The sequence below is a fragment of the Saccopteryx bilineata genome, chromosome 1 (genome assembly GCF_036850765.1).
Source record: "Saccopteryx bilineata isolate mSacBil1 chromosome 1, mSacBil1_pri_phased_curated, whole genome shotgun sequence".
NCBI lineage: Eukaryota > Metazoa > Chordata > Mammalia > Chiroptera > Emballonuridae > Saccopteryx > Saccopteryx bilineata.
In genome coordinates this window covers 334362779-334381677 of record NC_089490.1, presented here as the reverse complement: position 1 = coordinate 334381677, position 18899 = coordinate 334362779, and the positions used below count along the sequence as shown (strand labels likewise).

Here is an 18899-nt window from a genome sequence, read left to right as displayed (position 1 = left end):
ACCTGAGTTTTAGATGGTGTTATTCAAGATTTGCAGGGTAGAGCCTGGGTGTGGGCAGCTTTATCCTCTGGCTGGAAAATTGCTTACTTTGGCCCCTGAATTACATAGGTTTGAAGAAATTAAGGAGGTGTAAAGGGACAGGGTAGAATATGAGAAAACATCTGAGGCTGACTGCCTCAAATCTTCCATAGTTTCATAACTTCTTCCAAGCCTGGTTTCCTCATCTGTATTACATGAGCAGAATTCCCACATTGCAGGATGACTATAAGGATTAGAGTGCCTGACCAGGCGGTGGCGCAGTGGATAGAGCGTCAGACTGGGATGCAGAAGACCCAGGTTCGAGACCCCGAGGTCGCCAGCTTGAGCGTGGGCTCATCTGGTTTGAGCAAAGCTCACCAGCTTGGACTCAAGGTCGCTGGCTTGAGCAAGGGGTTACTCCATCTGTTGTAGCCCCACGATCAAGGCACATATGAGAAAGCAATCAATGAACAACTAAAGTGCTGCAATGAAAAACTGATGATTGTTGCTTCTCATCTCTCTCCATTCCTGTCTGTCTGTCCCTGTCTATCCCTCTCTCTGACTCTCTATCTCTGTAAAAAAAAAGAAAGAAAGAGTACACGTAACTGGCCCATAGTAGACATGGGGCTTGAGGCAGTTGAAATGATGCCTGATATTTAACAGTAATCTCTGGGAAGTAAGGCCCAAGACTTCTGCTTGCCTTTGTGGTGCATCCACATGAAGATTCAGAGTGTCTGTGTTCAGTCTGTCACACGCTCTGAGGCGTCAGCTGGTCTCTGGTGACAGCAGGGCCCTGCACACTTGTTTGAGGGAGCTGGCTCCATCCTGGGGTGGCTGAGGGAGCGACTTGGCCACCACCTCATATGAGGGCTCCATGATGCCAGAGCCCGGATCTGCTGATCTAGGTCAGGCTGCAGAAACAAATAGTAAACCCAGTTCCAAAATTCTTTTTATTTGGTATTTATTTATTTATTCATATGTTGGTTGATTGATTTTGACAGAGAGAGAGAGACTGATTTGTTGTTCCACTTATTTATGCATTCATGGGTTGATTCCTTTTTTCTTTTTTTCTTCGTTGTTGTTGTTGATTCTTATATGTGCCCTGACTGAGGATTGAACTCACAACCTTGTTGTATTGGGCTGATGCTCTAACCAACTGGGCAACCCAGCCAGTGCCCCAAATTCTTAAGAGTATGGGGGAGCAGGGCCCGCAGCACTGTGGGTCAGTGGGAACATTTTTGTTTCTTCTTGAATCCTGTAGTCAGATATCAAAGCCATTCAGGGGATGGGGGAGCCCGGGAACTAAACGCTGGGATTTGTTAAAGGCCTACTCTATCCGCTCTTGTTTTACTAGCTCTCAACACAACGGTTCTCTGTATTTTTCTTCGACTATAACTGGCTTTTGTCCTAGACTCAAGGAAATGTGCCCTCCAGCCGTGGAGGTTTTCTAAATATTAGTGACTTTAACTCAATTAAAAATTTCCATTTCCCATTTCTGTGACTTTGTTCCCAGAAAGCCTGCTTACTTTCTTTCTTTCCTTTTTTTTTTTTTTTTTTTAACCATTACTCTGGGTTGATTTTGGTTTAGGTCATTCTGTTCTTATGATCTGAGTAAGTGCTGAAAACTTCAAGGTACAGTTTCACTCAGAAATGTTTTCAGATTTCCAGCCAATGAGTTTGAAAGGACTATATACTCAGATACCCTCACGAATTCTTAGTACAAAGTTCTGTCAGCATTTCCTTCCACAAGTCCTGCTCAACTTGCTGACCTCTTGCCTTCTTGGGTTAGGGCCATCTTTTTGTACAGTCTCAGCTATAAAAATATGCTAGACCTTGCCACATTTCCCTCCTAAGAGGGATGAAAATGAACTAGGCCGGATTCTGCCCGTGACGAACTAAGCCCGGCAGGCACTTACCTTAAAGCCCTCAGCCACCAAATCAGGCTCCGGCTTCGCGGGAGGTTCTGGGGCACGTGTGCAAGTAACCTCAGATCTTTGATGTTCTTTGTTACATTTCATTTTTGCCTCATTTTCTCCTAGCCACTTAAATAATGTCTTCTGTGACTTTTGTGCTATTTTCAAAAAGATGTCAACGTGGCACAGAGCTGGGTCTAAAATCTGGCGAGGATGTCAACATGCCTTGTAACACTTACTGAACACCAGCAGTTTGGACTTGCCTGTCATTCACTTTTAAAGCTTTTGATACTTTTTAGTATTTAATTTCTTTGAAATATTTCAATAAAACTATAAACTAGAATTCTTTTAGGATATCAGCTTACAGTACATGACATGGTAGGGTGGTGAAGTCGATCAGAAAAGAGTTCAAGAAATTAGCAATTCTTTTAATAAAAATTGCACGACTCTGACAGAGGTTACTAGATTTTTTTTCAAATGTATTCTTCCCCCTCTCCTATAATAATGCATTCACTTAGCTGTTGTAGCTGCATACATACGTGGTCACCCAATTTTAAGACTATCTCCAGGCTTCCACTGAAGCCAGAGGAAAAAGTTCTGGCCAATGGGTTGTGAGCAGATGTGCAGAATTGCTGGGTGTTCTCTCCCCCTCCCTTCTTTCCTTCTTCCATTTGCTGCTTGGAGTATGTTTGTACTGCTTCCCACAGGGGATTGTGAGAAGAGGAAATATGAAACAGCAGGGCATCTAACACATAAAGTGAACACCTTCCAATCTGTGGGCAAAGCTGCTGGGCCAGGTCAGACTTTTATGTGAGAAAGTAAACTTCTGTCTTTTTTTTTTTTTTTTTTTTTGTATTTTTCTGAAGCTGGAAACGGGGAGAGACAGTCAGACAGACTCCCGCATGCGCCCGACCGGGATCCACCCGGCACGCCCACAAGGGGGCGACACCCTACCCACCAGGGGGCGATGCTCTGCCCCTCTGGGGCGTCGCTGTGTTGCGACCAGAGCCACTCCAGCGCCTGGGGCAGAGGCCAAGGAGCCATCCCCAGCGCCGGGGCCATCTTTGCTCCAATGGAGCCTCGCTGCGGGAGGGGAAGAGAGAGACAGAGAGGAAGGAGAGGGGGAGGGGTGGAGAAGCAGATGGGCGCTTCTCCTGTGTGCCCTGGCCGGGAATCGAACCAGGGACTTCTGCACGCCAGGCCGACGCTCTACCACTGAGCCAACCGGCCAGGGCCAGTAAACTTCTGTCTTGTTTGAATTATTCTTGGTGTGCATTTTCTGTTCTACACCACCAGACCTAATCCTAATACAGAGGAACACGGCCTCATGAGAAGTCAACGTCTTCAACGGTAAAATGTAGTCTGTGAGATGTTAAGCAAGGTCTGGGTAAGTACTTCTTCTCGATTGGAAAAATAGGAAGGTGGGCTCAAATTACTTTAGAAATTATTCTATTTTATATGAGGGCACCTAAAACTGCTGACCTAAGTATACTTAGATGTGTGGGGATGGCTACCTTCCAAGAAGTGTTCTATCATGCCGAACTATGGTGTTACTGGAGCTGCCTCAGGACCAAGGACGACTGCGTGTGAGGACACGTGCAGTGAGAGGTGCAGGGTTCTGCTTTGGAAGCAGCTCATGGGATCTTCACCAGCACTTGGCTGACGTCAACTACGCAAACAAAGTGGAGAGTTTACACAGCTAAACTGATATTTAAAAAGGCTCTCTAGTGATACTAATAATAATATACACTTAAATGTGCTTATTATATGCACTTACTTATATTAACCTAGTTGATCCTTCTTATAATCCTATGAGGTAGGGTCTATAATTATTCTCATTTTAAAGATAAAGGGAAATTTAGTAACTTTTCCAAAGGTTCCTGTCTAGTTAAGGGGCAGTGTCAGAATTTGCACACAGGAGTTTTGCCTCCAGAATCTAGCCTCTTGACCACAGCTATACTGCATCCCAATAGAAATATCTATTATGTACTGAAACTTGGTTATGTGCCAGGATGTTAAAATACTTCAATTTCCTAATTCACTAAATACAACAACCTTATGAGGTCAGCATTATTACACCATTTTAAACCTGAAAGAAACTGAGGCAGCGGCAGAATGTTTAAACCCACAGTGCGCTGCAGGGCCCACAGTTGTCACCGCCGTGCTGCACCTCCTCACCACCAGCAGGTGCGTCCCGCCTCCCTCAGTGAAGGGAATGTGGTCAGGAGGGGAGAGAAAGCTCTTCAACGGAAAGAATGTTCTGCCAGTTGTCCTCTGTATGTCTGGATTCCAGGCTGTCCTTTGCCTTTCTTTTCCTACCTCATCTCATCTCCAATCCTAACCACTCAGTATTTCCCTTCCTCCCACTGATTTTGCAGCCTATCGCATTGCATCTATTTTTGTCTATATTTATTTTTTATTTTTTCTTCCTTTCCAAGTGAGAAGAGGGGATATAGACAGACTCTCAAATGCACCCTGGCTGGCATCCAGCCAGCAAACCCTGTCTGGGACCAAAGCTCTGCCCATCTGGTGCCATGCTCGCAACCAAGCTATTTTTAGCACCTTAGGCAAGGGTCTCTGGAGCCATCCTCAGTGCCCTAGGGATGACATGCTCGAATCAATCGAGCCGTGGCTGCAGGAGAGGAAAAGAGAGTGAGGGAGAGAGGGATAAAGAAGAGAGAAGGGGAAAGGGGAGGAGTGGAGAAGCAATGGTTGCTTCTCCTATGTACCCTGACTGGGAATCAAACCCAGACATCCACATGCCGGGCCGATGCTCTACCACTAAACCAACTGGCCAAGGCCTATTTTTAACTTCCTTAATTCCTACCCTAATTAATACTAGTACAGTTTTTTCCTTTTTTAAAAAGGTTTATTGAGATATAATTGACAAAATTTTAAGACATTTAAAGTATACAGTGTGAAGATATAATATAGCACACATTGTGAAAGGATTCCTCCCAGTGAGTTACAAATCCATCATCTTGCATATTTACCTTTGTGCGGTGGGGGCATTTTAAGTTCTTTCAGCAAATTTCAATTCTACCATACAGTTAACTATTGAATAATGCAGGCACTAGGGGCACCAATCCCTACCCCGTTGAAAATTTGTGTATAACTTAAATCAGCCCTCCACATTTATGGATTCCCAAATGCAGACTAAATATAGTATAGTGTTATCAACTATAGTTACCATAGTTAGATCCTTAACTCCTCTTGTTTGCTCCAGTCTTGTGGGTCTCATAAACGCAAGCCCGGCTGCCTTTCCCAGTGAGTTGTTTGGAGGTCCATCCTTTGGATGGGAGTCTTAAAGGTTGAATTGCTAGGTGTAGGGTCCTAACCCTTCTCTCTTCAGCAAAAAGCTGAAATTGGGGAGTTCCCTCCTGATTGTATGATGCTGTGCAGAAGGTGGGCCTTATGGCCAGTGTGTCTCAGCCTTTCCTACCTGTTTTGATGAGGGTATTTCACCCAATGTATGGGAGTCATCCAACTAGCTTCTGGATTTCTAACAAAGGTTAATGGCTCCGTGTATAGCTGCATATTCAGTCCAGGAGCCTCCTGTGCAGCCATCTCGGTCAACGTCTAGTACATGCTCTGGTTGTCTCTCACCTTGGCAGCCCCTTCCAGATAAAATCTGTTCATACTGGAGGACTACGACAATAGTCTCCTGGCTGGTCTGCAAGTTTCTTTTGTCTCTCTGTCGTCCATTTTCAATATAGCAGTCACAGTGATTCTTCTAACAACAAAAGTTTTTTCTCTTTAAGGGTCCCCTGCTCAACGTTTACAGTGGTATCCCAGGTCAGAATGAAAGCCAAGCCTCGGCATGACCAGGAACACCCTGGCACACGGCCACCTCTCACCACAGCTTCTGAGCGCACTCACCTGCTCTGCTCAAGCCATCTGGTATCCTTGCTGCATCTCAGAGAAGCCAAGTGCAGCCCCCTTTGAGATCTTCGGTCTTCCCACTGCTTGTGTATGTGGGAAAGGGAGTCAGTCTGCACATCTTACCACCTGGCTTACTCACTTCATTCAAGTCTTTATTCAAAAGTCACTTCATCAGAGATCTTTCTTGCAAGGGTCAGTCTATCTCCCCACCCTTTTTCTTATAGCACTCACCACCTGTCATAAAGTATTTGTTCACTGCCTGCTCTTACAAGAAAATAAGCTCCATGAAACTAAAACTCTGTCTTGTTTGCTTTTGCAACTAAAACTCCTGGCTCACAGAAGGCACTCAACATAGTGACTGGATGAACAAGGAAGTGAATTTACTTTCATCTTAAACTCTTCCTTGGTCTGTATGCCTTTTATTTAGTGTCCTTTAGCTCTTTTAGTTCATAGCCACGCCTTTTGATACCTCAGTTCTTCCCATTTCTAAATTCCATGTAACCTGGCTTCTGCCTCTGCCTCTGCCAATGCCTGTGTATAGCTAGGGGTAAAATTTAAGTTCCTAACTGCGGGAGCCAATGAGCAGGTTTGAGTATTTCACTTGTGTTGACCATTCCCTACTACAACTATGGCCTTGACCTCTCTTTCCTGGTTGTTCTCTAGCTCTGTTCTTTCCTGGTCTCTGTTAGTCCTTTACTTTGGAAGTTAACATTGACCTTTCTCTTACTCTACATGGTTTTCCTTTGGCAGTATCAATCACTATGATGGGTATTCTTCTATTTAAAGTACATTCAATAACTTGGATTAATTTCTTTAGACTCTCAGAGGTGGAATTACAGGGCAAAGAATACAAATATTTTTATGACTTTCTGAAAGAGCTGTCCAATTCATAATGCCCCTAAAAATTATCAGTCACTAGTTTTCCCTCCCAGGGGTGTTAGGAATCAAAGAGATAAAATTAGTAAAAAGTATAGATGCAAACAGCAAAGAACTTGAGTTCTATTCAGAGGCAATGAAGAAGCCCTGGCCTGTTGGCAGTGATACAGCATAGGCCCGGAGTGCGGAAGTCCTGGGTTCAATTCCTGACCAGGGCACACAAGAGAAGCGCCCATCTGCTTCTCCACCTTTCCCCCTCTCGTTTTTCTGTCTCTCTCTTCCCCTCCCACAGCCAAGGCTCCATTAGAGCAAAGCTGGCCCAGGCGCTGAGGATGGCTGCATGGCCTCCACCTCAGGAGCTAGAATGGCTCCAACTAAAACGGAGCAATGCCCTAGATGGACAGAGCATCGCCCCCTGGTGGGCATGCTGGGTGGATCCTGGTTGGGTGCATGCGGGAGTCTCTCTGCCTCCTGCTTCTCACTTCAGAAAAATACAAAAAAAAAAAAAAAAAAAAAAAAAAACAATGAAGAGAAAAAGCCTAAGCAGAATTTTCAAGAATGGAAGAGAAAGGTTGGAATTTTAAGCCTTCAGTACTTGATAAACAGCGAGGCAAAGGCACACTGAGGGGTTCCAGCGGTTCCAGCACAGGATTGAAGGGCAGGGCCTGGAGCCAACCAAACATGTGAAACCCCCATGTAATGGATCACCCCCACCCTTCTCAGGAAGCTGCATTTGGGGAGAAATTACCAAGTGTCAAAACTTGGTGAAATATATATGCTAAGGCTTGCAATCAAGAAACTAACTCTGAGAAGCTGCTTGAATAGTGTGAAACTAAAAATTCCTGTGGGTTCTCGGCTTTCCCATGACCCAGAACAAGAGATCTGGAGAGCTGCACTTGAATCTTAAATTTCACGACAGTAAAACTCACTGTTGGGTCACTGGTAAGGAATCTTGTTCTTCCAAGCAGCTGGGACTAGTATCCCTCCAGTCTTCAGTGAAGACTCCCTCCTTCCACCTCATCTTCAGCAGTCCAACCCTCCCGAGGGAGAAAACGTCACTGGCTATTATCCAAAAGACAGTTTCACTATTACCTAAACCAGATCATGAGCCAAGCTTGCTTACAGGAACTGGAAAGGATTCCCAAGTGCAAAGACCTAGGTGCTGAGGGCAAAACCCAAGACGGTGGTGGGGCATCGTGTGCAAAAAGGGCTGTGCAGAACAGAATAGCTACATAAACCTAAAAGAATTGTTTTGTTTTTACAGAGACACAGAGAGAGAGAGAGTCAGAGAGAGGGATAAACAAAGAGATGAGAAGCATCAATCATCAGTTCTTTGTTGTGACACCTCAGTTGTTCATTTGATTGCTTTCTCATATGTGCCTTGACCGTGGGCCTTCAGCAGATCAAGTAAACTCTTGCTCAAGCCAGTGACCTTGGGTCCAAGGTGGTAAGCTTTGCTGAAACCAGATGAGTCCATGCTCAAGCTGGTGACCTCGGGGTCTCGAACCTGGGTCCTCCGCATCCCAGTCCGACGCTCTATCCACTGTGTCACCGCCTGATCAGGCAAGCCTAAAAGAATTGAATCACTCCATGCCACAGCCTATAAACAAGGAAGGCTCCTGCCAGAGTTGGGAAGTTGGCATTAGCAGAGGGTCAAGGAATGAAGTGTCTGCTCTGCTTTACAGAATGCAGTCTCTGTTCCATTGGGGCAAATGGCCTTGGGTAGGACCTTGGCTTGGGTCTCTGACCCACAAAGATTGGTAACAAAAGTATTTCCTCTTCCAAAGAGTATTTTGGTTAGCTTGGGCAGTGGCAGGGCCTGGTCTTGGAGACTGGCCTTTGATCTGGGATAGTAGCGGTCAAGATTTAGTCTATCTGCTGCTGTAAGCTGACCCAAGATGGAGATGTTCTGTGTTGCAGTGAGGTCTCAATGGGTGGCTTCTGGGAGCAACGCTTCCTGTTAATCTGATCTCCTATTCATTGACATGGACAATTCCTATTCTCAAACTTATGCTGCAACAGTGTAAAACAACTCCCCTAGTCTGAATCCCCATCCTCAGGTTATTTCCCTGGGTAAACTTCCTAAAGTTACAATTTTTGGTTAAAGGGTAAAAATTCTTAAAACTTCTTACAACTCTAGCTAATTTCCATCCACCCTCCCCCCCAAAAAACAAAACAAACCCAACCTGTATGACTTAATGCTCACCTTAGCTTTAGATTAACAATCAAACTCTGTGCACTCTTGCCTGTGCTGTTCTATATACAAGTGCTGTTTGACACGCAAGGTGGCACCTTCTGCACCAGTATACAGCACTGTAGTTATGAGCAGACCTAGAGGACCAGGGTCGCAGCTCAATCACTTAGTTGCTAAAGATCACATGGTGACTGATGTACCTTTTGTAGGTCGGTTTCCTCATGTATAAGATAGGTGTAACTAAGGTATCTTCTTCAGACTAGAGTCAATGAACAGATACATAAATAAAAACACTAAGAACAGCATTACACTTGGAAAGCACTATTGTTTTCATTTACATCTTTTAGTTAATACTAAAAATAAAGTTTTTCTATTGGTCAGAAGTACTTCTTCATTGGTGAACTTTTGGGGGGAGGGGTAATCATACCCTTTCCCTTTTCCTATTTGAATGAGATCACCTGTATTTTCTTCTTTAGAATTCCCTACATGTACTCTTTAATTGGAATTTATGTTAAAGAGAATTCTGCCCCTTCTCCAAACAGATATATGGTGCCAGTAAAACTGTTTATTAAATAGTCCATCTTCTCATTTTTTAAATTTACTGATTTTTAGAGGCAGAGAAAAGCAACATTTGTTGTCCCATTTATTTATGCATTCATTGGTTGATTTTCGTATGTGCCCTGACCAGGGATAGAACCCACAACTTTGGCATATTAGGTCAACTCTCACCAACTGAGCCACCTAGCCAGGGCCAGTCCATCTTTTTAATACTTCTGGCACCAGATGTGTGAGTTTTGCACATCATACTACTATAGAACACCAGGTGGCTGTCCGGCAAGTCTTACACTAACCAGTTAGCACAGATGCCACCCCATGTTAATGGCTGTCCCACAGACTGCTCCCCCGCCTCCACTTCAGATGCCAATTCCAAGTCCAGGTTGTCACCTGTATTTCTAACTAACCAGCTATAAATCAGCGTTTCTGCGATCCCTTCTTGTTCAATAATTTGCTAGAATGGTTCACAGTACTAGGGGAAACACCTAACATTTACCAGTTTATTATACAATAATGGATAAGGATAGATGAAATACCACATGAAGAGATACACAAAAGTCCTAGAAGTCCTGAGTGTGGGAGCTTCTGCCCCTGTGGGTTGGGGTGCACCACCCTCCTGGCATGTGGCCATGTTCACCATCCAGAAGTTCTTGAAACCTCTTCATACCGGTATTTTTATGGCAGCTTCATTGCGTGGGCCCAAACAGCCATCAACTCAGTTCCCAGTCCCCCCCCCCCCCTTCCTAGAGGATGGGGTTGAGACTGAACGTTCTAAGCTTTTAATCATACTAGGTCTTTTTGGTGACCAGCCCCCATCCTAAAGCTATTTCAGAAGCCCAACAAGTCACTTCTTTAGAACAATACTACTACCCAGAAAATTCCAAGGGATTTAGGTTCTCTGTATCAGAAACTGGGGTCAAAGGCCAAGTACTAGAAAAGCTGCTGCTCCAGTGCCCCAAGCACTTAGAAAACTGTTTTAGGAGCTCCATCCCAGGTACCCACTTTATGACAAAAGTGGTCATAGAAGAGATTTTGTTTTGTGCCTTGTAGTACAGCCACTAAGCTAGCTGGAAGAGCCAGGGTAGCGTGCCTCATACTTCTGTGTAGTGTTCTTGTGTGACCAAGGAAATCCATTTCAGTTCTGCACAGGACTGGAGGCTGCCTGGAGTCCTGGTGCACGAAAGGGTGAGGGGGCCGCTTGCTTCTCCTGACACTTCCTTCCCTATGGACCCAGTCAAGGGCAAAGAAAACACAATGTTTACTGATAGTACAGACCAGCTGCCCACTGGCAGGCTCAAGGGGGACAGGTGGGGTGTCTGACTGTGGAAGGCTCAGAAAGGGTGGGGGCTAGCTTCCTAGGTGATTCCCACATAGCAATTTTTATTTCAAAACCAATTTTGAAATGAGCTTTTGTAGCAGATAAAGAAAAAGCGATTTGAGTAAGAACTTACTAGGAGTCAGTTTCCATAAAACTCTCTCCCTCTAGCTCTCTGCCTTAGGGTAGTCATATCTACTCCAAAAGAAATACCATCAAAAGAGCTTTACATTGTGAGTAGTTTTATACAGCATCAACATTACACCTGTATGCTACACCAATAACAAGTGGACCATTTACTAAGTGTTTACATCAAAATTAAGACTACAGCCTGACCAGGCAGCAGTGCAGTGTAGATTAGAGCATCAAACTGGGACAGAGAGGACCCAGGATCGAAACCTGAGGTTGCCAGCTTGAGCATGGAGTTGCTGGCTTGAAGCCCAAGGTCACTGACTTGAGCAAGGGGTCACTTGCTCTGCTGTAGGCCCCCGGTCCAGGCAGATATGAGAAAGCAATCAGTGAACAACTAAGGTGCTGAAACTACAAGTCGAAGCTTCTTATGTCTCTCCCTTCCTGTTTGTCCCTATCTGTATCCTGTCTCTTGTCACTAAATATAAATAATACTGTATTTTTCACTCCATAAGACGCACCTGACCATAAGACACAGCAAGGGTTATAGGAGGAAAATAAGAAAAAAAAAATCTGAACCAAATGGTGTGCTAAAATATTTAATAAAATACAGTAAATAAGACTAGAAATATCAGCAATCAACTTAGAAGCATTTCTGATTGGTGCCGCACCAAACAGAATGCTACTCAATAACGGAAACAAAGCAGCTTGATGTTCTCTGGGGGTGGGGGCGCATGGAAGACACTGCAGCCTTGCCTGTGCAGACAGGAGGCTCCCACGGGGCTCTGAGACCCCCAGAAGGAAGCAAGTCTGGCAGGGCATAGATCTGAATTCGCTGCAGAGGCCGCTGGGGCATTTGTGGCATCATCTTCTCTGGAAGGTTTACAGTAAGCTCATCAGTGCTGTGGCCTCTTCATACACTCTGTGAGAAATCAAGTAATTCATTCTGAAAATGGCCTGGGATGGGGATGCCTGCCGTCTGCTAATAGTCTTATCTCTCTGCAGCAACTGCCAACTTTGCTAGCTGGAGAGTAAGAAGGTGAGGGCATGTGCAGGTTTATAACCCGATGCAGTTATGCGTTCAACAGCTGATTTACCTCACCTGCTATATTTTGATTAAAGTTAATATAATCCTGTGTTTATTTTTCCTTGTCAGTGATGTCTGGGCACCAGAAAGGAGGTAGAAAGTGTGATCCATAGGAGAAGATCATCTGGGAATATAAAGAGTGGTCAACCATTTAACCACAGAGGGGAAAAAAATCCCCTTTTCAGTCTATACATTTGAATTAACAACAGCAGGTCAGAGAAAACAATGAACTACAAAACCAAAGACTTGACTACTTTGCCTCTTAGCTTATCAATCTGAACAAGTTCCTTTTCTAGATAATAGCTACCTATACTACAAGCCCAAAAGCCGTTTGAACAAAAAATAAGATGGAGATATTTACAAAGCATCTTCACACACTGGAAACATCCACTCAAACACCAATAGAAACAAATCATATCTGTGATAATGTTAACTTACAAAAGTACAATTTCCAAGTTAATATGAATATGGTTTAATAATTGTGAAACTTAAAAACTGGTAATATAACAAAGTATATTGACTAAAGGCTACTTTTTTCCAACCATGGCAAATATGCAAACATTTATCAATGCACAAAGCTTTTAATCCTCTATTATGTACTCTGAATCCTACTTACTATTCAATAAGAAACATGGTTAACAGTCAGAGGTTTCTCTGGCAGACATAATCACATGCATTAATATTCAAACTCAAAGCATGTTCTCCCTTAAACTTACCTGACCAAAGGCATCTGATTGAAAGACAAAAATGAACAACTTTAATAAGTAGTTCAATTTATCAGTAAGAGCCTGGAAGGTAACCAAAAGTACAAAGATAGGACTTTTTGGAAATTAAAACAGGAATAAACTTTACATTTTGTTAAATCAGCAAATATAATCACCTGCATATACTTTTATTAGCAAAGAAATGATACTGATGATTTAAAAAAAAAAGAGAGAAAAAAAAGAAATTGCACCTTAGACCAGAATAACATAACAAAAGTTTTGTGGAAGCTGTATTTTATTTGAAAATCCACCCATTTTTGCTAACATACATTTTAATATTGTAAACAAAAATAGAATCTGCAGAGACAATGCAACAAGTATGCTTAAACTCATGTACAGAATTGCTTTCCTACAACAAGCTTTCCTTGTTAAGGCCCCTCTCAACCCAAATGTTAAGATGTATTTACACAAAGCACCGATCAACAGTGCAGTTTATTTCTTTGTTAACTAAACTCTTGGCTAGACATTAACTTTAAAGATATTATTTCCTCTTATTTAAAAGGTATATGATCATAACATGGCATGAGCCAAATGAAAGGTTCAGGATTTTGTCCCCTTCCCACCCCCCCATAACATCTCCTAGTTTTACTGAAAAGAAGGAAAGTCTTGAGTGAAAGCAATTCCTCACATTCATTTTGGAAAGGCCCTAATGTCAAATGGAAAATAATGACATGCCAAGCACAAAGCAGTAAAGTTCCTTCCCAATGCACTAATGCTGAATTTAAAATGTAGTGCTTTTCCTAGTCAGTGAACTGTTCCCTTGCAAAATCCTAGGCACAGAATTGACTATGAGGATTAATGCATTTATAATGCTTTCCTAAATCCCATAGACACTGAAAATTTTTAAGTGATTCAGATCTATGGACTTGCCTTAAAATATTTAGTGCTCTGTATGTCAGCTGAAAAGCATTCTGAATCAGATTTATTCTCGTGGATAAAAATCAAACATACTGTGTACATCCATACTCATTTTCATAAGGAGGTTTGATACAATATTAATGTTACGTAAATTGATAATCATAAATAAATACAAATACTTAAGGAATGTCTACTGCAAACTGAATATATAATTTTTTTAAAAACAAAGTTAACTTTAGTTACTATTTCTGTGAGGACTAGAGAAAAGAAAGATACTGCATAATTAAAAGTTGTGGTTTTGATTCCACCAACAAGTCCTGTTGCATTATAGTAATGAACACAGCTCTTCTCTCCAGACAGCTTTTCCAAATACAAATTTCACACTTTCCAAACAAGGGCTTTTCTTCGTAAGTTACTGATTATGGGTATTAATAGAAGTTGACAGAACTGAAGAGTTAGTCACCAAAAAGAGAGATCTTAGTCTGCAATCATGGCAATTCTTGGCTTTATAAACTGTATTAATACGTTCTCCTATAGACTAGTCCCAATTTCCTTCATGGGCCTCTCCTGTGTTACTGTAGCATTCTAATGGAAAAAAAGAGTTTAGAGACAGCAGTTTGGACTTTGCTGGAAGTAAGTATTTGCTGCTTGAGCACTTGTCTTTTTGGAATAATTCCATTCTCTTCCATCTAGTTACATAAACTGTATCTGGAAAAAAAAAGGGGGGTAAATTAATTCACTGCATTGTAGGATGTCATATCACAAATAAAAATGCTTTGTGTCTTTCACCATTCAACTGGCTCAGAAGTTTTCATAGTAAGCATGCTTATCACAAACCTTGGTTATAAAACAAAGTCAGTATTATCAGTTTATCATGCGCCAGAACTCTGAAGCATAATTATAGGGCCTTCTAAATATCTAATTACTAAAACCGGTGAGGTGAAAGGAAGAAGACAAATGAATAACTTTTCCATGCCAAGTTCAGAAGATTTCTCCACGAACACAAATATTCCATGTAAAATTTCTTTTAGGAAAGCAAAATTTGAAACATTAGTTTCAAATGATATCATAAAAGTAGAAATAATTAAGGGAACAGTAATATTATGCTTACTGAATCATTTCTTTACTAATATAAAAAAAATCTGAAACATCCACAAAGGACTACTGTTCAGTTGGGTGTCACTATTCACAAACACACTTCACTTCTTAAACCCATTAAACTGCTCATCCAAAGACAGTACGAAATTAAAGTGTTCATAAACTACTGCCAAATTAGAAGAGTACAAACCCAAGATCTAGAAGGTATACTAAGCTGGGGTCTATAGCACCAAGAAAAACAAATTACACTGTCTTCCAGCAAAAACAGACAGTGTGGATCACATGAAGAATTCGTCTATCAAAAAGGCCCAAGGATTCACTTGCCCTTAACTAAGATAAATGAATGAATGAATGAATGAATGAATGAATGAATGAGCTGGGTTTTTTAAATGTTACTATTTTTAGATGAAAAGTGATATCTAAAAATATACCCTTTTAAGAAATTGTTAAAATGAATTCTTCCCACTAAGCCTGAGCATTACTTTAAAACTAAAGATGCTCCTAACCAAGCTCTAAGCTGATGTGTAAAATTGAGTTGTTCTTTATAATTCTTGTAAAACTGACTAGAACAGCCAGTTTTTAAGGGTGGTATCTGAACTCATCCATCTGCTGTGAGCAGTGGATACTTATATGTAAACATGAGAAATGGTCTTTTGATTCCATATCTTCTAATTAAAGATATTTTCCAAAAGTTATTTGTCTTTATGTCCTATCTCAACCCATTTTTACTCTTCACCTATGGAACAAAGGAGGAAGAGGAAGGGGGGAACCTACGAGGCCTTTAAAGACCCTGAGAAGAGTGAATGGTACTTAATGTTTGATCATTTTTACAAAGGATTTAAGTCCCCGTCGCCCCCAACAAGCAGCAATACCTAAAGTGATTTATAAGAAATCCTCCAAAGAGAGCTCTGCAAAGGGGTCCTTTCCTGCAGCTCTGTGAGGACTGGGGCTGGAGGGGCTGGACGCTGCCGACAGCTGGGGGAAAGAGACAGAGAGAGGGAAAGAAAACACCAGCTCAGAATGACAGAACATGAAAGCAGAAAATGTAATGAAAGAAGAAGTGGTTTTTGTTTTGTCATCTTTAATAAATATAAAGGCAGCCTTGATAGAAAATGGAATTATTAAAACAAAAATTTCAGTCACATGTCAAGCTAAAGGGTATCCAATGGCATGTGTTTTTCAGAAAACAAACATTTTTGTTTCTGAAATTCCAAAGGAATAAAGCTTTTACCCAAAAAGGTCGATGTAAGCTGACCCAAAAGACTTTTATTCTATGTGTGTGTGGGAAAGGGGATGAAGTGCACTATTGTGTTTTTTTAATGGAGGGAGGATTGCGTCTTACGTCCAGTCTGTCAAAAGCTGTGTGAACTCTGACTCAATCCAGACCCAATACATCTAGCTGCAATATTTTTTCCTTACTTCTTCATAGGACATAGAAAGTCATACCCTCAGTGCTCACACTATTTGCACACAGAGCTCCTGCCTGTTACCTAGATATGTATACTATGGGATAGAAAAGTGACCTTTGAGGTGACCTCGTCCAGTGTTTTTCAACTGCCAACCTATGGACCAATGCCGATCCATGAAAGAGTTAAATACCCTGATGCTGTACACCAGGGCGCTCATACATCATTGCCAGGGTGGCTAACTCTTGTGGATCAGCATGAAACTTCTGGCACACTGGAACTGGTCTGTGGGCCGGCAGTTGAAAACCACTGACCCAGTCTAACCATCACATACTGTCTAGAATATAGAGAATTAAATTTAAGATTTCTTATTTAAATTCTGCTTCCTGCTTAAATATGTTTGCTTGATTTTTGGAATTTTCTCCTATCGTTTAATTTGAATACACAGTAAAGCAAATAGACTGTTTGTTGAACTCAATAACATTACCTTAGTTATTCCCTCAAAGCAAACCAATTCCTGATGAATCAAGATCTCCATTTCCATATATATATATCTATATCTATATATCTGTATATATTTCATATATATCTATATCTATATATTTATACAGAAGGAGATATATATATATATATATCTCCTTGATTGGACCTACTTTTGGAGTTTTCAAACCAAACATGAGCCATTTTAGTTTGGAATAAGCTTTGTAATTATTTCCTCCATCTGCGTAAGATTGTGGAGTCATATAAGCACAGAGCTATTACAAAATGAGCAGTCTTTTTTATGGGTGTTCAATTGAATGCTAAATCAAAGTCAACTAAGTGGCAATAATTTTAATTCATGCTTCAATATTCAAATCCTATAAAGGATTTCAAGCTTCAAATCAGTCTTCATTGGTTCAGAGTGATCTACGTTTTTATTTTTTTTAAGAAAAACACTATGGAGAATGAATAACCAGTAAGTTTCAGCAAATTCTACATCGAAAGTACAGCAACTTCTTGTTTTGGATGTCAAGATCAACTCATGGGTTTAGAAATCACCTTCAGTTACATCAGTGCTTGAGTCATTTTCCTAAGCCATACCTTGTTCTCCGAAGTAAATGTTCAAAGACAGTGGGAAAGATGATGGAATTATAAATCAGATACAGATGGGAGGACAGGACAGTATGTCTGGGTTTGGGGATTCAAGTATCATTCATACAAAGGTACAACTTAATTGGAAAGACATCTCTTCCTCCCCTTCAGACCAAGCATGAATAACCATCCAAAGGCAAAAAGATTTTGAGTAAAGTGATCATCAGTATCTTTAGCTGGAGGGAATTTAAGAATAACTGGGTTTCTCTCCAAAACAATTTTTCTCTTTCACTTGTAGTTAAAACTCTTGCTTATTGCATTTAGATAGCATTCAAAATCATAGGTTTCCTATGAGAGCCCCATACTAACATGTCTTCTGAAATCACATGTTTTCATGAGAGCAGTGATCTGACGACCTGACAGCCCCAGAGGAAACTCCCCCAAAGAACAGGGTCAAAGAGAACACTTTATTCATCTCCACATATGAGCATACTTCTAGAGAGAAGTTCTAGAGACTTACAAATAATGCTGAAGAGGATCAATTTTCCTTGAGAGAAAACTACTTTTTCTAACTCTACTTTTACTATTCTCTTATGTTGGCAAAGTAATTACATGTACACGTTTCACACCTAAATATGTAGCTAAATTAAAACATGAGAAAAATAGGCCCTGGCCAGTTGGCTCAGTGGTAGAGCGTCGGCCTGGCGTGCAGAAGTCCCGGGTTCGATTCCTGGCCAGGGCACACAGGAGAAGCTCCCATCTGCTTCTCCACCCCTCCTCCTCTCCTTCCTCTCTGTCTCTCTCTTCCCCTCCCGCAGCCGAGGCTCCACTGGAGCAAAGATGGCCTGGGCGCTTGGGATGGCTCCTTGGCCTCTGCCCCAGGCACTAGAGTGGCTCTGGTCGCAGCAGAGTGACACCCCCTGGTGGGCAGAGCGTGGCCGCTGGTGGGCATGCCGGGTGAATCCCGGTTGGGTGCATGCGGGAGTCTGACTGTCTCTCCCCATTTCCAGCTTCAGAAAAGTACAAAAAAAAAAAATTCCTGCACTATGTTTCATATCATCAATACCGATCTGAAGCAGATAAGAGTATGGCCCAGACTGGTTTGGCTGACTGTAGAGTGTGTCAAGGTCAGGCCCACACAGCAGCCCTTGACCATCTGGTCCCACTGGTTCCTGGCACCTGTACCAAAGCATAGGCCCACCATGCATGGGTAAGAAATAGTCAGCTCAGAGAGTAAATGAGAAAAGAGAAGGAAAGAAAATATGCTGCAACAACCCAATTAGTGCTCAAGGAAAGCGGGAAGAACAAAAGAGAACGAAGGAACAACAGGATCCTAGTGGGCAAGAGGCCAAGGATTTAAAGAGCCCAAGGAAGGACCCAGAAACTCCCGGGGTTGACTCTCCTTTCTTATCATTCTTATGAGTCAACTAAAAGCACATGCAGGGCTGCTAAGATTAGAGAATAAGGAATTAAAAAAAACAAAAAAACTCCAATTATTATTAATTATAAAATCACCACATTTTATAAGACTGATTGTAAACGACCATTTCAGTCAAATCCTACTACAAATATGCCATTAAAAAAAGAATAGCCTTTTATACATTTATTTCAAACAATATTCTCTATATCAAAATTCCCACAGACCTAAAATAAGTAATACAGTTATCAGTTTATTCAAATTAAATTGACCTATAAATACCACAACTGAATATGCCTTTTAAACAAAGTGGTCA

General features: G+C 41.7%; 1 protein-coding gene across 12 annotated transcripts in view; it reads right to left on the bottom strand.

The window, feature by feature from the left end:
* Positions 1 to 12936: 12936 nt before the first annotated feature.
* PICALM (phosphatidylinositol binding clathrin assembly protein) overlaps positions 12937 to 18899 on the bottom strand; it is a 134193-nt gene continuing 128230 nt past the window's right edge. For 11 of the 12 annotated variants that reach the window (XM_066248669.1, XM_066248680.1, XM_066248627.1 and 8 more), the window contains 2 exons: positions 15562 to 15664; positions 12937 to 14299 (listed from right to left, as the gene is read on the bottom strand). In XM_066248669.1, coding sequence (XP_066104766.1) covers positions 15572 to 15664 — 93 coding nt within the window. In that variant the 3' untranslated portion in view covers positions 12937 to 14299; positions 15562 to 15571. The remainder of the gene's footprint in view (positions 14300 to 15561; positions 15665 to 18899) is intronic. The other variant, XM_066248689.1, reaches the window with a different exon arrangement.